Raw genomic sequence first — 23,002 nt, forward strand, 5'->3', positions numbered from 1 at the left:
TTTCAGGTTTAACCATTTCATCTATCAGTGCACATTTATGGACATTCTGCTAGTCTTTAAGTCTCCTTTTCGCTTAAGTAGGCGCTGAAATGACATTAAACATCAATATATAAATATGAATCTGTAATAGAGAAACTTGTTCACCTAAGTCAGGGAGTGTATGACCTGCAGTTAAGCATGGCTTGAAAAAAATTTCATGGACACAGGTTTCCAATTAACCGATTCACCAGCAACAGTGTTCACCTCAATGGCATGTGTGTGGTAAAATGAAAGAATGTAGGAAAAAGTAAATCCTTCATAACCTCCTGAAAGGTCATTACATTCCAGGAGTGCTACGAATGTTCCAGAAATGCAATCCAATGTAAGCACACTAAGAAACATGTGGCAGACAGAAAAGTTGATTACTGTGTCAAATAAAGCAGGTGTTCTAGCATCCAGCATCAGTCTCATCCACCTTGATTTTCCCTCTGTTTACCAGCAATGGTTTTCATTATTACCCCCCACTGCTCTTGCCTCCAAAGCTTGTGTGACAGTGAGTGAAAGCCCAGGCGGTACACCGTGGGGAGGCAGGGGTTCTCCGCAGAGCCTTTGATTTCAACCAGACAAACAGATTTAGCTGATTGCAGGATTGTGGTGGTCACTCACAACAAGCCGTTTATCCTTTACAGAGTGGCCCCAGCAGCCTGTCCTCTGCCCATCACAAATACAACACTCACCCACTGAGACCACAACACGGTGAGGGGGCAGATCCTTGGATAAATCAGTCAGAGGGCGGAGAAGCGGTGAAAGAAGAGGGCATCTCAGAACGTTATCTTCAAATAATTTAAAAGTCTTCCACTAAATAACAGCAGGCCACCACACATCGAGGGAAGCAAGTAAGAGTGTGTTTGTGTGGCTGTGTTCTGTCAACAGAGGTGTTGGCTTTGCTCAACAGAGAGGGTGGAAAAGAGAGAACTGCAGAGGAGTTGAGTACAAGCCTTAAGACTTAGAGCTGTCATCTGCAAGTGTGCTTAATGAATGGCTTAAAATATCTGAATTGCAATAAAGGTGAATAATTTGTCATGTCACATCACTTCTGACTGAGAATAATGTTGGCCTAATAGTCCTTTAAAAATTATGCACATTTTAATCAGATGCTCTTTTTGTACAGGACGGTGCAGGAGCCGAGCAAAGCAAAACACTTCCACAGACATCCTTCTTAACAAAATTATCAGCTGATCTGTCGATATATGGCCTTGAGGTTGAAAACAAATGACCACAATATCACTAAGAGGGTATTATGTTTGCAGTAGTGCTGCTACTGATAGTCCAATTTTCTTATCCTGATGCTGACAACTATTGCTTTCTGGAGTGCCACTATTGTAACATCTTCTAAAACTACAGCAACAAGTGCAGAATCTAATTCAAGTACTGCCCCGAAGACTTTCTGGGAAATACTGTTCCAGGTAACACCACAAGCCCTAAATTGAGACTTGCAGTAATCAAAAGTCAATCAATAGTAATTTCAATGCTGAAGAACACCATTTTCTGATTCCAGGGTCTGAAATGTGAGGGTTTGATGCTTTTCTTTCTCTTTTGTGATCTAAAATTGATTATTTTTGTGCTGAAAATTATTGATTATATCAATTGTTGATTAATATTCTGATTATTTGCTTGATTAATTTATTAGTTGTTTGGTCTATAAAATTATGAAAAATGTTGATCAGTGTTTCCTATAGTCCAAGATGATGCTCTCAACGGTCTTGTTTTGCCCACAACCCAAAGAGGTACAGTTTACTGTCACAGAGGAGGAAAGACCAAGAAATACTCTAATTTAAGTAGCTGGGATTAAGGAATTTTACTCAAACAACAAATCACTTATCTTAGCAGAAGACATTTCATTTAAAGTCAACAACTAATCAATCAATTGACAAATCGTTGCAGCTCAGCTATAATTGTACAAAACGTTCCCTTTGAATGCATTCGCTGTGGGAAATTGAGGATAATTTTACTTCCAATGACTACCTAATTAATCAAAAATGTAATCAGCAGACCACACTATTGCTTTTTAGCACAATCTCCTCATCTGCTTGTACTAACAACTGTCTTCTCTGACCACAATTGGAATCTTCGTTGCAGCTTCCACTACAAGTATATCTTGTAGTGCAATTGACTTGATAAAAGTAAGATTTACTGAAGTACTGTTCCAGTAAATTACAGTCAACCAAAACCTTGAAATCTTGAAAAAAGACATGAAAGCCTTGCATTAGATTTAACTATCAGTTGCGTCAAGCAACTCGATAATAAAGATCATCCTATTTGTTATCTGAACGTGATGATTTTGAACCTAACACTATTTTCTGATGGCAGCGGGTAATCTAGGACAGAATGTTTTGCCTTCTCCAGGGACAAATGGCAACTGAAGACCTTAAACCACGCTCAGCATGTGCAATTATCTCTATCCAGGCAGAACATATGTAGCAGCAGGTTTCAAGCATTACACTGTGTTTGCTACCTGTCAGCCACAAATGCAAGATTCAAATCAATAGCTGTGACCATAGAATAATGATGTAGACACATGAAAGTTTAACCCTGCTGAGATTTCTCATAACTGTCTCCAAACTATAAGCGGAACACGTTTGTTTAGACTATCCAACTCTCTTCTTTATTGATTTATTTTATTTGCATCTTCTTTTTTACTAGGTCAATGTGGATATTTGTTTAAAAAATAGGCAAGACAAGACCTCAAGACTTGTAGATTAAGTTTTAAAATTTTAATATTTCATATTTTGGAGTTATTTTGGTCACAAAAACATATCTGACTTTATGTCATTGACAGCTGTATCATGTTGAGAAGATATAAAGAAGCCATTTTGAGGTGTTGTTTTCTTATAATTCAAAGCATATGCCCTCTCACCTGGGATTACAATGTGTTTATTAGTTGCTTTATTAGGTTGGAGGTTTTGTCAGGTTCTGCATTTGTTTTCCTGTCTTTGAACACTGCCTGTCATGGAGCATTTCTCAAACAGTGGGACTTTACTTTAACCAAACAGAGATTAAGATGCACGCCTGTTTGGAATGTCATCTAAAGTGACCTCTCCTTACCCTTGATCCTCTCATTTAAGGGAAGGAGGTTATTCTACTCTTTCAAGCGCTATTGGATCTGTTTATGCGTTTACTGCTGAAGATGATTACAGATCATCAGCTGACAAATAAAAAAATGTTAGAAAGAAAGTGTAGGAATGCATGGACTGACCTGAATAAAAACTTCATCATGCTTCTGGACCTACTAATATTTCCAAAAAGCAGCTACAGTGTCTATAAATGTAGAAAGCTGCCTGAACAAACACCACATTATGCAAAACTATTAGGTTTTTTCAGTGGGATCAGCGCTGTGTTGACTTTTCTACCAGCTTATTAATGCTATTTCAAAGTCATTCAGCTCACATTTGAGCTTCAAAACAACAGCATCCAGTGATTTAGAGGCTCTATGATGAAATCCAACAAAATGTACAATATTGCCATCTTATTTTGCCTAAAAAATGTAGTATTTAGTGCAGTCAGAAGATGAGCATAAATTTATGTAAATGCTGGCTACTGGTTCGTCTTAATTTATAAAAAGAGTGGTTTCTTGTTGACAGGATGTATTTACTGTCACGTTCACATGGTTGACAGCAAAAATGCAGACTTTCCTGACTGGTTAGTGTCAGGTGATGAGGTTAAAAACATTCACCATCTGCATGTAACACAATCTGTCTTCAATAGCAACCACACCCAAAAGGATTCAAGGCAGCCTTTAAGATAAACTTATCCGTGATATAACAATACAGTATCATAGTGCAATATGTACTTGGAGAATCTAGAACATTGTGGTTGTCATAAGATTGCTATAAAGCCCAATCAAGGCTTCTCAGGGTTTTGTAAGCTGCGTGACTGTTAACAAGGTTGTAAAAATTTATTATACCTTTATATTTTGAATAGTCTTTACTAGTTTTTGCTTTTCATACGCGCAAGTTAGTGAGGTAAATGTGTACTGTGTGTCGTATTGTAGGGTATGAACCTATATTAATATTCAAATTAGTAGGGTAAATCTTAATAAACTTGTGATGCTAATATATACTTTGGAAAGCACTTCAGTTCAATATCTGTTGTTTTTTCTGCTCTGTATAAATAATGGTGACTGGATAATGTCTAACTTTTTAGCAACATTTTCTAGCACCAAGATATTACTAACAATGTATTTTTTTAGGGTTAGACAGTGTGCAGAAGTCTGCTTGAAACTTTTGGATACGCTTGTCCCTGTCCTCCGCACCTAACTCATGAAATAGCAGCACAACGAGTATGTCTGTCTTGACCTGACAAACACTCACCACCTAATACTATGCCTCCAGTATTGATACTGAGCCATTCACTCAAATACATCACTGTGATATTTCATTTTGTCAATATTTCCCAGAGTGTCACAGACATCCCAGAGGCAGCTCAGGGAGGTCACATTCTGACCTCTTTCATATCAGCTCGGACCCACAGATTTCTGATTTCCACATGGATTTTTTTTTTTAAAGTGTCAGCCCACCTGAATGCTTATACATGTGCTCACTGTTGGTGTTTTCCACCTTTGCTGCAGGCTACAAGGTAGATCTCAGTTTGGATATCAGAGTGCACTAGAGCTATAGAATAACAAGGATCTACAGGGGCATTGTGACACTATGACTGTAAATAAATACCAGGGTAAATTATGCTTCCAAATAATATTATGTAAGAGCATCAGGCCGCAGGTTCTTTTACCCACCGTGTTCAGGGTCATGGATCATTTATGTGATAAATGTCTAGAGCTGGTTCTGCACCAGCCCTGTATTGTTTTGACAGTGGAAACTTGAAAGACAGGTAGATAAGCCCGGAGGGGGGCGGTGGTTACTGCAAGCATTCTTCCCTCTCCCCCTGGTACTGACTGCTACTGAAAACCGTGTATAGACAAAACGTCACGACGAACTCCCTTTAAAAACCTGCCAAGTGGATGTGTCAAAACCTCCGACAGGTGCGCACTGATCCGTAAACATGGCGTAATCCTCTCAGCTAACTAGTATATCCTGCGCATTTCGGCTACAAGTAGTCCACTATAACCTGCTGCGATCAAGTAAAACCACAAGTTGTACACTTAATACATGCGATCCACGGACAATACTTTGGGGACAACTAGAGAACATTTAGTTAAAGTTTATATTTGGTTCACTTCTCTGCTGCTCGGTGTGTTAAATGTGCGCCGATTTGTAAAGAGGATGTGAACGACTCGCTTAAGGTGTTGAGTCGTGTGCTGACATAACTATCAACAGCTCAAAGCCGAAGCTATTTTAAAATGTCAGATTCTACGCCGAGTTTGGTTTTAGGTTTTTCCCCACAAGCCAACAGCGTGTGAGCTCAACAGATCCTTACCTCTTTGATTTTAGCCCGTCTGTCTCTGGTTTCGGGGTCCAGCGGTTCGTGTCCCGTCGCCCCGGGCGGCCGGCGGTACTCAACGAAAGGCAAATTATTGACATCCTTCCCACCTTGACCCATACTCTCCTTCACAACTTTCTCCTTCTCAATTATAATGTCTTGTTTTATCTCGTCGGGCCGTTTTTGTAGAGTATCCTTAGCCTCTAACAGAGCTTTTTCGTGGTCCTTTCTGATTTTGGCCAGGACCCTATCGTCGTTTCCAGCCGAACCCGAGTCGCTACTGTCCGGACCGGTGCGGGTGTTGGTTTCCACCGCGGAGGAATGAAAGAAAACTCCGCTAAGCAGCTTGGACGAGTCCGGTAGGAAGAAAATGGCCCCGAAACACAGGGTTATAAAAGCGCTGAAAACAAGTAACAAAATAAATTTCTCTGTCAACCTGAAAGAAGTCGGGCTGGCAGACTTCCTATTCGGGGTCGCGGTAAAAGGCAGAAGAGTTGCAACTGGCATTTTCCCTCTTCCTTCAACAACTCGAACAACAAAAAAAAGGTTTCAAACAGTGGCTTTAACTCTCGTTGGGCTCAGCTTCGGCTTATTCCGTTCAGAAACGCATTTCCAAATGGTAAGAACCGTGTCGAATGTACAATAACAGCGATAAAATCTCCGGTGAAAAGTTGAGGAGCGAAGCTGCTGTCCATACCGGAGACTCTCTGCAGACAGACCGAGTCTAACGGCTCACACAGGAAGCAACGGTGATAGGCGTGACTGACAGCCGCGATGAGCTAATCACAGCCCGACCTGTGAGTGGTGGAGCTCTCAGGGGCGGGGCCTCCCGACGGCGGGGTATAAAAGCGCTGACAGCCGCGTCAAACACTTCATTTCCCAGTAACCTTAAGGAGAGGAGGATGGTAACATCTGTAAATATAGACGTAACCTTTTCTCATTTTCAACAAACTCAAAAGCTGAAAGCTGCAGATACTTTTGTTATATTATAAGTGCGTCATACCAGCCATTAAATCCGAATCAGATTTAATACCTTGTACTACTGTTCTCTGCTCCATTGCTCAGCCACCTCATCCACCCCCATCACCCACCAACCTCATGTATGTAGTGTTAATAAACCTATTTTAAATGTTTGCACCTGTATTTATTGATATCATCAAAATTTGCACAATTTGTAATGAACTTTACACATTCACTTTTACTCATATCTGTAGACAGCAGTTGAACAACTCTTTCTCCTTTCCTCGATCAGTTGTCCTGGCTTTATTGCTTTTTTTTGTATGCTTGTTTTTTACTTTGAGAGCAAAGAAGAAAAGTACTGCTGATTCTGATTCACATGAGTGAGGCACACCTTTGCACCGGGTGAAATGCTCCTTTATTGCTGTGATAATGGCAACTGAAACTTAAATTCAGTAACTGCATTTCAGTTACTAACTCAAGTATTGCTCCATTATTTTGACACTCTGTTGGCTTACTGTCTGCTGCTATTTCATTTTATTTATTTGATAGGAAGAGTGCTCCTAAATCAATGGAAAGATGAACTGGAATGAGCCAAAGTTAGCTCCGAGAGGATCATTTTTATCTGTTGTCCCTAAAGTCGAATTAGATGATATATCACAATTAGCACATACAGATAATGTACACAGACTAAAACCCAAACCTGTACGAAGTACACCAACCAGTCAAACAATGAGACACAACAGTGATTAGTAAAAATACTACATCTAAAACTAAGACAAAGTAATAATACTGACACCAATGTACTTGTATTTATGCAAGCATTGAAACATCTGTGTGTAAAATGAGCATTTTTATATTGAATTGAATTGAAATAATTTTAATTTTGCCTGCTGATTTTGCTTTATAAAGTAGAAGTGAGGAATGTATATTCCTCAATGTAGTGGTTACATTCCTCACTGGCTTAGTGTCTGGCCTTGTCATGTGTCTTTCTGTCAGGCCTTCAGGTTTTTCTGAAAGATTTCAGTAGGGAGTGAGGGGGGGCACTCAGGTAATGTGGAAAAAGCTACTGCAGAGCTATTGTTGCTTGTTACATTGTTTATCATCTAGACTTTATATCTCATGTTTTGCATGTCCAACAAATTGCTTACTTACAATGAAAAAGAAAAATGCAACACTTGTTTATGCAGAGGTGCAGCTAGGAACGCTCCTCACAATACCGCACTGACTACCATTGAAGGGGACTTATTAGTATTCATAGGCTTAACAAATGCACAAAACCCCCCTCCTAACAATGTATAAGTACATGCATACATGCATGAATGCACGCAAACACTTACTGATGAGATCTATGATCTTTGTTAGTCTGTGTGAATGTGGGATATAAATGGCAATCATTTCAATTGTCTCTGCTGCTAACTAATAATGGTTTGATGAACCAGTCAGCGTTAAACTTTAAACATGCAATTTAACTGAAAGAGAAATTCAAATAAAGCGCAGTAATGTGTGAGGTTTATCAGAAAGAGAAGGGGAAAAATTCTATCCTGGACTTCTATGTTATTATAAAAACTGATGAGGGTGTGCTCCTGTTTTCAAACTGAATAATTCATCTTCTTTGTGTGATTTGAATGGAAAAATATTTGCTGGCTGTTGGACATTTTCTTGAACATTGACATTTCTATATTGTATAGACCTGACAAATGGCTTTCACACAAATCACTGGACCAAGGGAAAGAAGCATTGTTGGGATTGAACGGTTTGTCAGTTATATTATGTACTTCACCTGTGGAGAGATGGAAATTCTAATATGGTGATGACAGATGCGCGCTGCCTTATATTGAAATTCTAATTCTGGGATGACAACATGTCTAAATGATGACGTATGATTACTTTCTCATCCCGTGATTCAAGCAGAAAATTAAATCTTGGATGAAATATATGGCATTTCAATATTGAACAAAGAGTCTCTTGTGGAAACAGTTTTGACAACCAACATTCTTACCTGCGTCATTTCATCAATGTTGGCTTTTTCAGTGGGATTCGTTTTCAACCTGAGTGGCTGGTGATAATATACGAATCAAAGAAACACCATTTTCCCCATGGTGTTGTGGTTTTCTAGGTGAGGAAGAACAAATATCCTTTGTTGTGAAGCTGGTTTAACTTGAAGAGAAACAGTGGAGGGTAAACCCACTTTTCAGGCTCATTCAAAGGAAAAATCCCCATTGTATACTCTTAGACTATTAGATATTAAACCCAGTGCTCCCTAAGAGTTATTTTAGAACAGAGGAGTATGTTAGTTTCTGTTGATATCATTTTCTTGTAGCCTAGTGGGAAAAGCTGTCCACGTCAGCCTTTACGTACCAATTACAAGCAGAATATGGGGCATGTTGGTAGTCTGCAATTTTTCTCTATCTCGTCATAAACTATTATGACAATGTGTCATCTCTGCAGGAAAAACACGAAATCTACTGATGTCAACTGTCCCGCATAATAAAAATCTGTATTATCAGTCATCTTGATATAAACAAAACCCTACTTAGAGAGAGCGAGAAACCCATTATATGCATAATGTATGGCTGATTTGAAATTCATAAGATAGTTTGGATGTGGCTATTCAATGGAGATAAACACACAAAGCCTTCAAGCTACACCAAATAGATGCCATTCTGATTACACTGCAATGCATTCTGGTCTATCATAGCAACTGTTGGTGCAGATATCGTTCTCTGCCTTTTCTATTCTCCCTGTGTGGTTTTTGAACGTTAGTGCAGTATGGTGCTCCAGAGTGAGGGTCTGACGATAAAATTCAATGTTGTCATGGTAATTTTAATTCCTTTCATAAATCGTTTTTAATTTCATAATCAGACAATAAAATAGAATTTCAAAATTCTATAATTGCTGGAGTTTAAAGATGAGATGTGATCATCATCTACAGTGAGAGCAGTAATCAGCATACATAAGACACCAACCAATGAAATAAACTCTGAAACCTAACGCACAGTGTACAGTAACAATGAAAAGTGTTAACTTAACCTGGTAGTTTTCCTTTTTATCTATTTTCAACATTAAATCATGGTCAATCTAATTTGTCTTTTTTTTGTTGTTAGTTTTTTTTTTTTTTTTAAATTACCCCAAAAAAATGTTTAATATCAAAATTACAACAGAATTCTACAAAAGTTATGTCCATTAATTAAAAATAAAACTTATTTTATAAAGTATTTTATGACACAGTTTTGTGTGCTCTTTTTACAGGAGTATTCAACATTAAGTTTCCCTAATCAAAAAACTGTATTACAATAAGAAAACTGTTTGTCTTTGTCGATAGGTGAGCCTCAGCTAAACTTTTCTATTTAGTCATGTCAATGTGCACAAGAGCATGTGCTTTCTTACAGTAACTTAAATCAATGTAGAAAACTTACATTGTTTTGCTCTTTACAGAATATACGGTACTTCTGTTTGTTAAATCTTATTATTTTTGTCTGGCTTTTAACAAATTACTATACATTAACTTGTTCAGTAAAGTCACTTATTTATTCTAATTTCCATGAACTCCTAATAAAAATGTTCCATTCATCCATACACTGCTTAATCCTCATTAGGGTCGTGGGGGGCTGGAGTCTATCCCAGCTGACTTTGGTTGAAGACAGGGTGGACAGGTTGCAGTTATCACAGGGCTACATATAGAGATAAACAACCACACTCACATTCACACCTTCGGACAATTTAGACTTAACTTTAAACAGCGTGTTTTTGGACTGTGTGAGGAAGCTGGAGTACCCAGAGAAAACCCATGCATAAACAGGGAAAGATCCTGGGAAGGCCGGGATATGAACCAGGAATCTTCTAGCTGCAAGGCGAAGGTGCTAACCACTAAGCCACACAGATTTATCGTTGAATTAAGATGTATCTAAACATGTCTTAGATCCCAAATAATCCAAAACGAGCTGTATCTGCTCTAATGTTGTCAGTGTATTTACATTCACATAACTAACCAAGTTACATGTTGGCTTTCTCCAATCAGCTGTGTTCTTCATCTAAATCAGAAACATCCTTTATGAAATCAGTATATATAGGGATCAGGAAAAAAAAGAGTTTTCTCCAAGAGAATGCTAATGTTGTGGCCATATAGGTGGATATTTTACAGAATTGCATGTGAGTGAAAAAAGCTTTAAGACAGTTAAGTGAGACCAGCAAACTGGTGGATTAAATGAGAAATCATTTCCCTTTCCTAGTGATTTATTCTTCACCCAAAGTTGGACAAAAACTTGTCTAAATAAGTTGATTTCAAACTTTTGACCATAAATTATAACCCATTCAAGCAGTGAGGAAATCACAGTTTGCATATGCAGCAGTCTCAGAGCAACATTATTATTCAGTCATCATTGTGTTTACACTGATGAATGGTAGTCCAAAATCCATTCTCTTATTATCTCTGTTTTTGGTTTCCATCATTTTTTGTTTAGCTGTTGGTGCTGGGCCAGTAGCACCAATAACAAAACTTGTTGGGCGAAAACAGCTGCCTGCTGGTATTGTAATTAGCCCCTGAAGCCCGTAGCTATTTTTTTCAAATTACCTGAAAAATCTTTCCCAAATTTAACCAGTAACAGCTGCAAATCTCTAAAACCAAAATTAACAACCTTGGGCTGTATGGACAAAAGACATTTGGGAGAATTTTAAAATACAAGAAGTCTCCCTCTCCTCATCACCAAAAAATAAAATTAAAAAAAATACAGCAAAATGTGACATTTTCACTTCTGCCTAATCAAAACACTAAATCAAGAAGTAAACAACCTTATAATAGCAAGTCAACATACATTAATGTCGTTGAAACTGTCATAAAAACTCTTAACTGCAACTCTACCAAATTTGATCAGAAGTGGAAATGAAACTCAATAAATGCTGCGTTCATTTAATTCAATGTAGTATCTGATGGACTTTTCAGTAAATTTATCACGTTCAAGTAAGTAAAAGGCAGATACAGTCCGGTCACAGTACAGGAACCTTAAACTGTGAGAACATTTTGATGAATAATAAATCATTTTGTCTCCATGACCATACCAGAGTGAGATATGAAAAATTCCAGTTGAAATGGAAATTTTTACATCTTTCCAATCGCATGCAAAAGGTTCCTCCAGTAACTCATGTAGGTCAGGAGTCCATACAATGTGGCGCAATCAGCATAAGGATCTGCATTGTATCTGTCTTTGTGACAAGGTGTAAGCCTCAGATTACTCAACTTTCATGTCAAGAAACATCAGTGGTGATGAGAGAGGAGTCTATGACCATGACTAAGAGACCAAACCATGCAACCATCGTCTTTAGTGGAACAGCCTGTAGTTAGTCAGGTTAGGGGTACATGTGGTTGTGCACAGGGAATTTATCTCCCAGGTCTGACTCGTAGTTCTACTGTAACACCCTGAGGCATATTTGAGGAAGATCATTCAGCATAAACAACCTGAACTGTAGTACAAAGGCATTTAGGTATTTTTAGTCTTTGGGAGGTACTAGCACTATTGTTGCTGTCCAACTACCTCACTAGCCAGATGTTTGACTCCTTTCTAAAGACTATGAAATTCAAGTTCAACTTGAGTTTGTCGCTGCTTTGACACAATGGAGGATTTTCAGCACATGTTGCAGATGCAGCTTGACAAGCTTACAGAAGTAGAGGTAAAGGTTAGGGGTCACCCAGCTATTTTCATGTTTTCCATAAAAACTCACACCCACAATCATCAGTCAGCCTTTCAACGTCATTAGCTAACACAATGTACCATCAGAACACAGGAGTGATAGTTGCTGGAAATGTTCCTCTGTACCCCTATGTAGATATTCCATTAAAAAATCAGCCGTTTCCAGCTAGAATAGTCGTTTACCACACTGATAATATTTAGACTATATTTCTGATTCATTTAATGTTATCTTCATTGAAAAAAGTTTTTATTTCAAAAATAAGGACATTTCTAAGTAACCACAAATTTTTGAACAGTAGTGTAAGTTTTCTGCTTTTCATAGATGCAGACTCTTTTTGATCTTTTTGAACTTTTTAAAACATAACTGACAACGTTTTCTAACGGTTGCCTGAGTGTGGCACATTCACTGACGAGGTTACCTACTGCTGCTATGAATAAAATGGATGTAAGATTTTTTGTGTTCAACTTTGTATCACCGTGTGCTTCATGGGTGTTGCAGTCGAGGATTTAAACAGCAGGTTCAATAATTTTTTTCAAAGGTGCAGTTAATAAAAGGTAAGGCCAAGTCGTGGTACAGAAACCTCCATCATGGAAGGTTTTATGTTGACAAGACCAGTAAATGTTCTATTAAGCAAGACTTAAAAGTGGTTAAAAAGCAATTAAATAAAATGAAAAATGTTATGGTAATCAAGTATTTTATTTCTTAAAATTCTAACAAAAAATAAGATTATTCCAGAGGCAAGCAGAGCTATAGTTCATCTTTCACATGTTGATTGGTGGCTTATTTAACTTAATTAATTTTGTGTAGTGTGACAATTAACCTTGTCACACTACACAAATTTTTTAATGCTTTGTTTCACTCACAATGTCCACTCTAGTTCATTCTCTCCCCACAATGAAGGATTTTTCCAACAGAAACATTTTGTTTAACAATATTTGCCAATTAAACAAAATACTTGCCATCATTTGAATAGTTGTCCATCCTTCAGGTAACTGAACATCTAGGTAGTGCAGAGAGGTTTTCTCAAACTAAGGCAGAGTTTGGTACATTTAGTAAAGGGTGAAAGTTGCTGTGGGATCTGCTTTCAGTCCAGAGGTTAAACTCAAACTGAGGTTTGAGTTTAACAGGGTCCACCATGTTCCCCCTGCTCACACCTCATGTCCTCATTTAATGATGAATCACAGCAGTTGGCACGGTGATGGTGGCGGTTTCCAGGTTACACTGAAAGCCTTCTTGAAATTTAGAGAGAAGAAAATATTTTTTAAAATTCTAAACTAAACCCTGTAGATTCTTCTATTAGACTCTCTATTTTCTGCAGTAACATGCAAAAACCAACCCAAAAAGAAAACATCAAGAGTGTATCAAAAATGAAAGCACCCTAAGACTCGTGTCCGTTTTATTGTTGACCTAAATAGGGTTTAATTTAAATCCTGGGCTGTGGTCTAAAGCTTAACAAAGAGTGTGAAATCACAGGAGTTTAGCAGGGTAAGAACACAAATGAATGCTTCAGTTATTTACTTTAAACCGATACTTGTGGCGAAAGGTCACAGTTTCATGTCCAGTTTAATTTCACTATATCAGCGTTGTGGTTCAGGGCTGGATTGCCTCGATCGGTGTATATGAATCAGAATTAGTGAGGCAGCTTCAAATGTGTTGGGAGATTTTTATTAAACTAATATCACTAATATCGTCAGCTCATTGTGGCCTGAGAATTCACCGTCAGCCAATTTGCTGATGTAAAATAGGCCACGCAGTCATCACCCAGCTGTTTGATGCCTTTCTCTCTCTCTCGCTCTCTCTCTCGCTGTCTTGCCAAAGTCCAAATATAACCTCGCCCCAATCTGATTTAACCACCGTGGTCTCATCCCCGGGGCAAAATGGACTCATTTGTGTGGAGAGAGGAAAAGACAGAAACAGGAGAAAGCGGAGAGGAGGAAGAATAGAAAGTCCAGCGGAGAACAAAAGGAAGGGTTTAGAGGATGAAGGGTGGTGGTGAATAGAAAGTGTGATGAAGACAGGAGGAAAAAAGAGACAAGATGTGCTCAGTGAACGAGGTCACTAATTGGGTTGAGACTTGTAGCTCCCCTGCAGTCCCTTTCCCTTGTTCCTGAAAGAAATCAAATTATTTTGAAAGTCTTTAATAGGAGCGAGGAAAATATGTTAATCCACACAGTATAGATTTCAAGATGCTGTAACAAGGAGGGACATTATTTAAAAAAAAACATGAACAGGTGTCCAATATTGAAACATCTGTGAATGCTTTGCACAGCGTCATGTATACTGTAATATAGTTTTTTTTTAAAATTCTATTGGTACTTTATTGTTTAAATGTGCGGAAGTTAAGATACAAGGACGGGCATCTTCTCTGTTCCAGTTATACATTAGAGTTTTATTATAAAATACAGCATATAGAGTGCTGCTGATTAATTTTTATTTGTGCATGTGTATAAAACAACCAGAGACAATTACCTGTTTTCAACAGAAAAATCAGCTCACAATACTTTATATTGTTTTTTTTTTTTTTTATGTTTCAATCAATACATATAACAGACATTGTTAATGTGCAGATCCTGGTAATTTTTCAAAATCCTGTTGCTGAACCACTGATATGACGTTCAACTAATAAATGTCTGTATTTTAGACTGTTAGACAACTACCAGACAATACAGCACTTCAAACTGGCTTTTTATTATGTTTACTGAGGTAATTTTTCCTCTTGTAAATCATATTTTTATTATGTATTTAGGTGTTCTTGAGTTTGCTATTTTATTGCTTTTATGATAGTAGAAGTACTCTAAAAGCAGCATGTTAATGGATTTTTACAACACTACTATATCTGGCAATAAAAATAATAACAGTCATGACGAAAGAAATTCAATTCTCTTTTACTAGAGAGATTACATGTCCAGAGTTGGTTTATGTGCTGTATTAAAATGATGACCTTCTCCTCTGATGCTCCACTATATTCACCAACTAGTTGCTCAATTTTCCAGCTGTTTGATGCTGAGGAGGCAGTGAACACATCAAAGCCTTTCACTGGAAACAGCAGCTGGTAAAGTCACCAACGAGGGCGAGGAGAGTGGCCCGAAACAGACCATACAAACAAAATGATCAACTGAAAGGTGCTTAAAGTCTCAGTGGAGAGGAACTGCAACTAGGTAGTTTTTTTTGTTTTTTTTTTTGGTCAATCACTACAAGAGACACTAACAAAACAACAAAAATGTAGTCATTTCGCCATCGCAATTTTGCCCTCTCAGAGTCGATTAGATTCATACATCAACACTCATTTTATTCAATGTAGTATCTAATGGACTTTTCAGTGAATTTGTCACATTTCACTACCTTCAAGTAAAAGGCAGATACAGCCTGGTCACAGTACAGGAACCTCGAATTGTGGGAGAATTTTGAAGAATAATCCATCATTTTGTCTCCATTACCAGGCCAGAGTGAGATTTGGAAAATTCCAGCCAAAATGGAAATTTTTACGTTGCTGCAATCAAAGTGCTAAACTAGAGAATAAATATGAGGTGTTTGAGGCAAGTTCACAGTCTGCAGCATAACCATGCAACAGGTTCCTCCAGTAACTCATGTAGGTCGGAAGTCCATACAATGCGGCGCAATCAACATAAGGATCTGCACTGTATCTGTCTTTGTGACAAGGTGTAAGCCTCAGATTACTCAACTTTCATGTCAAGAAACATCACTGGTGTTTAGAGAGGAGTCTACAACCATGGTAATTATTTAGGTCAGTCATTACAAGTGACACTCTAACATAACAACAAAAATGTAATCGTTTAGCCATCGCAATCTGGCCCTTTGTCAGAGTCGATTAGATTCATATATCAACTCCAAGAAGGGACTGTTCACCTGCTGCCTGATGTATCCAAGCAGCGGTTCCTCCAATGGTCACTTGAGACTGATCCTAAAAGCAAGTCAATCCCCATAAATCTCCATGTTAAAATGTTCAGCTTTCCAGCAGAAATAAACATGTTTACGGTATGGTACAAAAAACAATTTTGGTCTCTACAGTGAATTTCCCTCTTTATGACAAGGCTTAAAGATAGGCATAATTAAATGTGTGTGTACTTAAACTGATAAGTGGGTGCTGAAATAGGCAACACAGTCCCTTCAAAACGACCATCCTATATAACTAAACATATTCCATTCACGAAGTTTCAAAAAAGTCTGCAGAAAGAGGTAGCAGGGGAGGATAAAGGCATAAGCCAGCAACAGGAGACTGGAGTTAGCTTTCCATGTGGAACCATTATTCTTGGAGTTCGGCTCTGTTTTCACTCATTGTTTGGTTAGATTTATGCTCCAAAACTATGCAGTTTGGTTTAGGAAAATTGTATGGTTTATGATTTATGTGATCAGTTGGTTGAAAAAGAAGTGACATTAAAGCAAGAAAAAAAAAGACATTAATAAAAGACTCATTGTAAATCAAGTACATCACAATTGTAATTGGGCAGAATAAACGTAATTCCGAATGCTGTTTAGTCATGAAGGAACATGATATTAGGAGATAGGATTGGTCATTGGACAGTCCATGGCCCAGAGATGTTTACACGGCCCTCCTCAGCTCCACTGACATTTCATGTCTTTGCTTATGTCTGGATTAGCAGGGAATTAAGAAAGGTCAGGGACTGCCAAGATGGTGAAGGCTAGAGCCACTCCACTCAACTTGGATAGTTCATCCATCTCTATATACAGTCAGTGGTATTAGTGTAACTATGAGGAAGAGCTAAATATTTACAGTCAGCAACATCAGACCACAATTATCCATATCAGTCTTCTCAAACTAGTTTTTATTAAAATATACACAACCGTTCAAAAGAAGTTTGGGGTCGCCCAGACAATTTCATGTTTCCCATGAAAACTCACGCTGTTATTCATGTGCTAACATAACTGCACAAGGGTTTTCTAGTCATCTATTAGTCTTTTAACACCATTAGCTAACACAACATAGCATTAGAACACAGGAGTGATGGTTGCTGGAAATAGGCATCTGTATCCCTATGTAGATATTCCATTAAAAATCAACCATTTTCAGCTAGAATAGTCATTTACTACATTAACAATGCCTAGACTGGATTGCTGATTACTTTAATGTTATCTTCATTGAAAACAAATGCTTTTCTTTCAAAAATAAGGACATTTCTAAGTGACCCCAAACTTTTGAATGGTAGTGCATATCCCTGTGGTTAAAAGAGAAATGTTGAGACCGATTACATTATTATTTAGTTGAGCTGTGGAAGACCTCAACAAGAATCTGCCTTCAAATCTCTGAGAGAACACATCATCCTCTGTTTATGTGGGCTCCTGTTAAGCTCTGGAGCAGATATTTGTATTCTTCTCCTCAGTCTGAACCTCACCTGTTTCATATCTGATTGACATTTTCTGGCACAGAGCAGATGCACTGCTACCTAACACATGGTCTTGACATCTGGGTTCATCTGGTGTGAAAGCAAATGTTTGTTTTAGGGAAGATTAAATGGCCTGTGAACATTTTTCTACAAATACAGCCTGTAGCTGTAATATCTGACCCATAACTTCTTAAGCACCCCAATAAATGTTTAAAGCAAATAATATGACTTTCTGTGTATTTGGCTGCAACAGACGACCTCTATGTGCCAAACAACAGGTTATGAAAGTCATGTGTGCTGCTGCAAATACACGTTTTGGGCAGGTATCTCTCGGGGAGGAGGTGTGAAAACTGGAGCTCTCTAAAGCTGCTCAGTGTGAATAGCTGGTTGGAATTGAGAGGTCCTTGACAATCCAACAAGAGTGTTGTGGAACACAGAGTCCTGCCTGGGCTTTAGGGATCTTTCCCTCCACTTTCCTGTCATTGCTAAAATGTACTCTATCCCAAATCTTGTCCTGGGGCTAGTACTGAATCATTTAACATTTGTAGGCCATGACAGCAAGTAAGCACATCTGCGGCAGTGGAGCACATTCACTGTGAAAACCTGAGATGTGAATTTACTTTCACTTAAGAGGGAGGATAATTAATTTTTTTTGCATTGATGTGGGTTAAATAAGCTTTTCATTTGAGCTTAGACTGCTGAAAAAATGTGAAAACAATGTAATGATGATCTGAAAATACTATTCATTTAGTTTCATTTTAACAGATAGAAAGCAAAGAAACAAAGTCAAAAGCAGATTATTGCAATTTAGACCTGACTCTGCTGACCAGTTTTGTGTGATAAAGGCAAATAAATGTGGATAATTTCAGAGTGGTCCAACAAGTATTGTGTCCTTGTGAATAATTGTCACTGGTTCTCCAGGTCCAGTCCCGCCTTCTACCACGAAATGATGTTACCCCAGTCATGTATTTAGCCACAGGATGAGCAAGTGTTAATAAAACATGCTGATACTGAATGCAAGCATATTTTTCTGTTTTTCTCTGTTCTTATCAAGTGACGTATGAATACATGTTTATATGGTGCCAACAGCACGATTACATTTTCATTTATCCTAATTATCACAAAATATTCTCCCTCCAAAATGCTCTCCTCCTTTCGTTGTTTTCTGTTATTGAAAGTGTCTCGCAGACAATGAAAACTTCAAAGCTTTGTAATAATGGTAGAGACATACCAGCGTGTTGAGGAGTTTCACTATCTTGACAGTGAAATTGTGCAAATATACACTACCAGTCAAAAGTTTGGACACACCTTCTCATTTAATGTTTTTTCTTTATTTTCATGACTATTTACAATGTAGATTCTCACTGAATATGAGAATTTTGTAGTTGTCAAAAAAGTATGAAATAAGTCAAAACATGTTTTATAGTTTAGATTCTACAAATAGGCACCCTTTGGTTTGATTACTGCTTTGCACATTCTTGGCATTCTCTCCATGAGTTTCATGAGGTAGTCACCTGAAATGGTTTTCTGAGAGATGCTGAGCACTTGTTGGCCCTTCTGCCTTCACTCTGTGGTCCATCTCATCCCAAACCATCTGGATTGGGTTTAGGTCAGGTGACTGTGGAGGCCAGGTCATCTGATGCAGCACTCCATCACTCTCCTTCTTGGTCAAATAGTCCTTACACAGCCTGGAGGTGTGTTTGCAGTGATTGTCCTGTTGAGAAATAAATGATGGTCCAACTAAACACAAACTGGATGGGATGGTATGTCGCTGCAGGATGCTGTGGCAGCCATGCTGGTTCAGTGTGTCTTCAATTTTGAATAAATCCCCAGAAGTGTCATCAGCAAAGCACCCCCACACCCCCACACCTCATCCTCCATGCTTCAAGGTAGGAACCATGCATGTTGAGACCATCCATTCACCTTTTCTGCGTCGCACAAAGACACAGCAGGTGGAACCAAAGATCTCAAATTTGGACTCATCAGACCAAAGCACAGATTTCCACTGGTCTAATGTCCATTCCTTGTGTTTCTTGGCCCAAACAAATCTCTTCTGCTTGTTACTTTTCCTTAGTAGTGGTTTCTTAGCAGCTATTTGACCATAAAGGCCTGATTGGTTCAGTCTCCTCTGAACAGTTGATGTAGAGATGTGTCTGCTACTAGAACTCTGAGTGGCATTTATCTCAGTTCTAATCTGAGGTGCTGTTAACTTGCCATTTCTGAGGCTGGTGACTCGGATGAACTTATCCTCAGCAGCAGAGGTGAGTCTTTGTCTTCCGTTCCTGGGGCAGTCCTCATGTGAGCCAGTTTTATCATAGCGCTTGATAGTTTTTGCGACTGCACATGGGGATACATTCACAGTTTTTGCAACTTTCTGGATGGACTGACCTTCAGTTCTTAAAATAATGATGGACTGTCGTTTCTCTTTATTTAGCTGATTGGTTCTTCTAACAGTTGTCAAATAAGGCTGTCAACTGTGTACCAACCTGACTTCTGAACAACACAACTGATGGTCCCAACCCCATTATGAAGGCAGGAAATTCCACAAATTAACCTGGACAAGGCACACCTGTGAAGTGGAAACCATTTCAGGTGACTGACTGGTGAAGCTCATCCAGAGAAGACCAAGAATGTGCAAGGCAGTAATCAAAGAAAAGGGTGGCTACTTTGAGAAATTTAAAATATAAATCATATTTAGAGTTATTTCACAATTGTTTGTTTGCTACATAATTCCTTATATCTTGCTTCATAGTTTTGATGTGTTCAGTATGTATCTACAATGTAGAAAGTAGTAAAAATAAAGAAAAAACATTGAATGAGAAGGTGTGTCCAAACGTTTGACTAGTATTGTATAATCAAAGTGAAACTAGTTTAGGCTATTTAACATGTTGCAGCTGTGTAGGGTGCAGAGTGCATGCATAGTGATTCATATGTTTTTTTAACAAACATATTTCACAATACTGGCTCAACACCTGGCAGTGTCAACCTCCACACTTGTTTTTTTGCAGTGCATTCTGGTTCCTGTTTCTTGTTCTGGTAAAGTTTCGTATTCAATTAAACTGGAAAAAACTGGACAGAATTAGTCTCATAACATCTCCTTGCATTGAACAGCAGGGAGTTTAGGGAGTATATATAATGTTACACAGAATTACAGACACCAAACAAAGCTTTTTGATAACAAGTGGAGAATTATGCTCTTGATGAGGGAGCAAGAAAGTCAACAGCAATGCAAGCAATGCCACTTTCTCTGTTAATCACAATCTTCAAGCCACTCTTCAATGAAAAGTCAAGTTTTTAACCTTGTTTAATGTCCATGACAAATTGAGAGCAAAATAAACAGTCGACAGCATGGTTGAGCATTTCTTCCTTGAAATCGCAGTGTGATGATGAGAGTCTCCAAAACATGGATTTGCAGACTTCACACAAGCCAGAGTTAAGGAACTAAAACAGATGAGGCTTTCTGTGTCATAATTTCTCTTCATAAATAATTTGTATAGCTGTATTACTCCGGTATTACAGCTTGCATGTGTGTAGTGCAGAGTACAGTGTTTGAGCAGAGTTGAAGGAGAGCTGGTGTGTCCAAGCTGCAGTGAGTTGGCTAGAGTGGGTGAAAAGAGTGACAGGGACTATGTAGATCTGTACATTCTAAAAGAAGCAACAGTGGAAAGTCATTGTGAGAAAATATGGTACTTTGATACAAAAAGTTGAGATTTTAGGGGTTTAATAAATGACCAGAGAGCAACTTTTAAAAAGTCATCAGTGACTTCACTTAATGCATGACAGTAGATGTATTTTCTCTTTACATTACCTTCAGCCTCAGTGCTTTTGTTGCCGACACCTAGTCACAAGCAACACTGATGATGCAGTGTAGTTTGTAAGAGGCAGGGTTATCAGGTCCACTAAACTGAAATTTCACAACAAACAAGAACAGACAAACATATAAAACCAGGGATACAGTATATGAAATCCTGATAAACATGCAAGAAGGATGCTCTTTTCTCTCACTGACTCTTCATTCCTCAGTAAATTTCTCAGTGTCATTACTGTTATTGCTGTTTATGTTTTATTTTGTAGTTTCCTATCTTGCAACTGCACAGATCCATCTTATGAATCCGTGAATCCCATTGTCTCACATCCATCCATTATTAATACACCACTTAATCCTCACTAGGGTTGCGGGGAGGCTGGAGTCTATGCCAGCTGACTTAAGGTGAAGGCAGGAGACACTCTGGACAGGTCACCAGTCTATCACAGGGCTACATATAGAGACAAACAATCACACTCGCATTCACACCTATGGGTGATGCAGAGTTACCAGTTAACTTCAGCCTGTTTTGGACCGTGGGAGGAAGTCAGAGTACCCGCAAAAAACCCACACATGCACAGGTATAACTTGCAAACTCCATGCAGAAAGATCCCCGGAAGGCGGTGACGTAAACTGGGGCTCTTCTAGTTGCAAGGCAAAAATGCTAACTACCAAGCCACTGTGCAGCCTAATTTCTCCTAATAAGAACCTTAAATTTGTCATTAGGGAGTAACTTGGTTTATTCAGAATCAGATCTCTGTTCCAGCCTCAGTGTGAGATTGAAGCTGCTAACTTGGGTTTACTTTCATGTATAAGTGAGTATACCCTGAAGGCATATTCTATATATCATGAACCATAATTTTCAGTGATTTTTTTTACGCTTGCTAAGCAATCCCCCACTAAATCATGGTAAGGAAGTTGCTGAAACATTTAAGGGGAATAAATCTGTCTGGTTCCGTGAAAAGTTGAGTGCCATTCTCATCAGTTTAATAGAGCTCCACTCTGTGGGATGACAACTCTATACCAAGCAAAAGCCAGAGCTCACAATGGAATGAAAATGACAATGGAAGAACAAAGGAAAATGGCAGGAAATCTTTTTTTCCCCTCCAAGCCTTGAAACAGTGATTGAACCAGTGTGACTGCCACTTCACATAGAGAGTAGATTAGACAGGCTTCCTTCAGCAGTCGGCACCGCTACCCGCCAGCAGATAGATCTCCTCGGCATGGTGAGCTGCTTCTATAAGCTCTCTCTCAATAGCTCTCCCATGTGACTGACTTACTACAATGTGTGTGTGTGTGTGTGTGTGTGTGTGTGTGTGTGTGTGTGTGTGTGTGTGTGTCTGTGTGTGTGTCAGAGCTCCAACTGATCTCCTCTATCTGACATTACATTTGAATTCCATATGCAAGTTTTCCTGTAGGTATGTGACTGTTATGTTGAAGCATACATGCAAATTCTTCATCCGTAGTGTGCGCCTTTAACATCAGTGTCTGTCTTTGAATTTTGTGTGTTAAAGCACTTGTGTGTGTGTGTGTGTGTGTGTGTGTGTGTGTGTGTGTGTGTGTGTGTGTAACAGCAGCAGGAAACCACACACTCACCAACTCAGCACCTGCAGCATCTGCCACCTACCTGCTGTGCTCACAGCTCGGCTGCCGGTAATTCATCATCGCAGCCTACGTTCTGCCATCACATCCAATTATTAGGCGATTAGCAGACACACACATTCACACCTAACAATGCAGCATCACTTCCCATTACCGCCCCACGCATCAGGAC

General features: G+C 38.7%; 1 protein-coding gene across 1 annotated transcript in view; it reads right to left on the reverse strand.

Annotated features, from left to right (window-relative positions):
* Positions 1–6,119, reverse strand: part of man1a1 (mannosidase, alpha, class 1A, member 1) — a 172,004-nt gene extending 165,885 nt beyond the window's left edge. Inside the window, exon 1 of the mRNA XM_023265896.3 lies at positions 5,413–6,119. Within this exon, the coding sequence (XP_023121664.1) occupies positions 5,413–5,922 (510 nt within the window). The 5' untranslated portion in view covers positions 5,923–6,119. The remainder of the gene's footprint in view (positions 1–5,412) is intronic.
* Positions 6,120–23,002: the final 16,883 nt, after the last annotated feature.

Source organism: Amphiprion ocellaris, chromosome 12 (genome assembly GCF_022539595.1).
Source record: "Amphiprion ocellaris isolate individual 3 ecotype Okinawa chromosome 12, ASM2253959v1, whole genome shotgun sequence".
Lineage (NCBI taxonomy): Eukaryota > Metazoa > Chordata > Actinopteri > Pomacentridae > Amphiprion > Amphiprion ocellaris.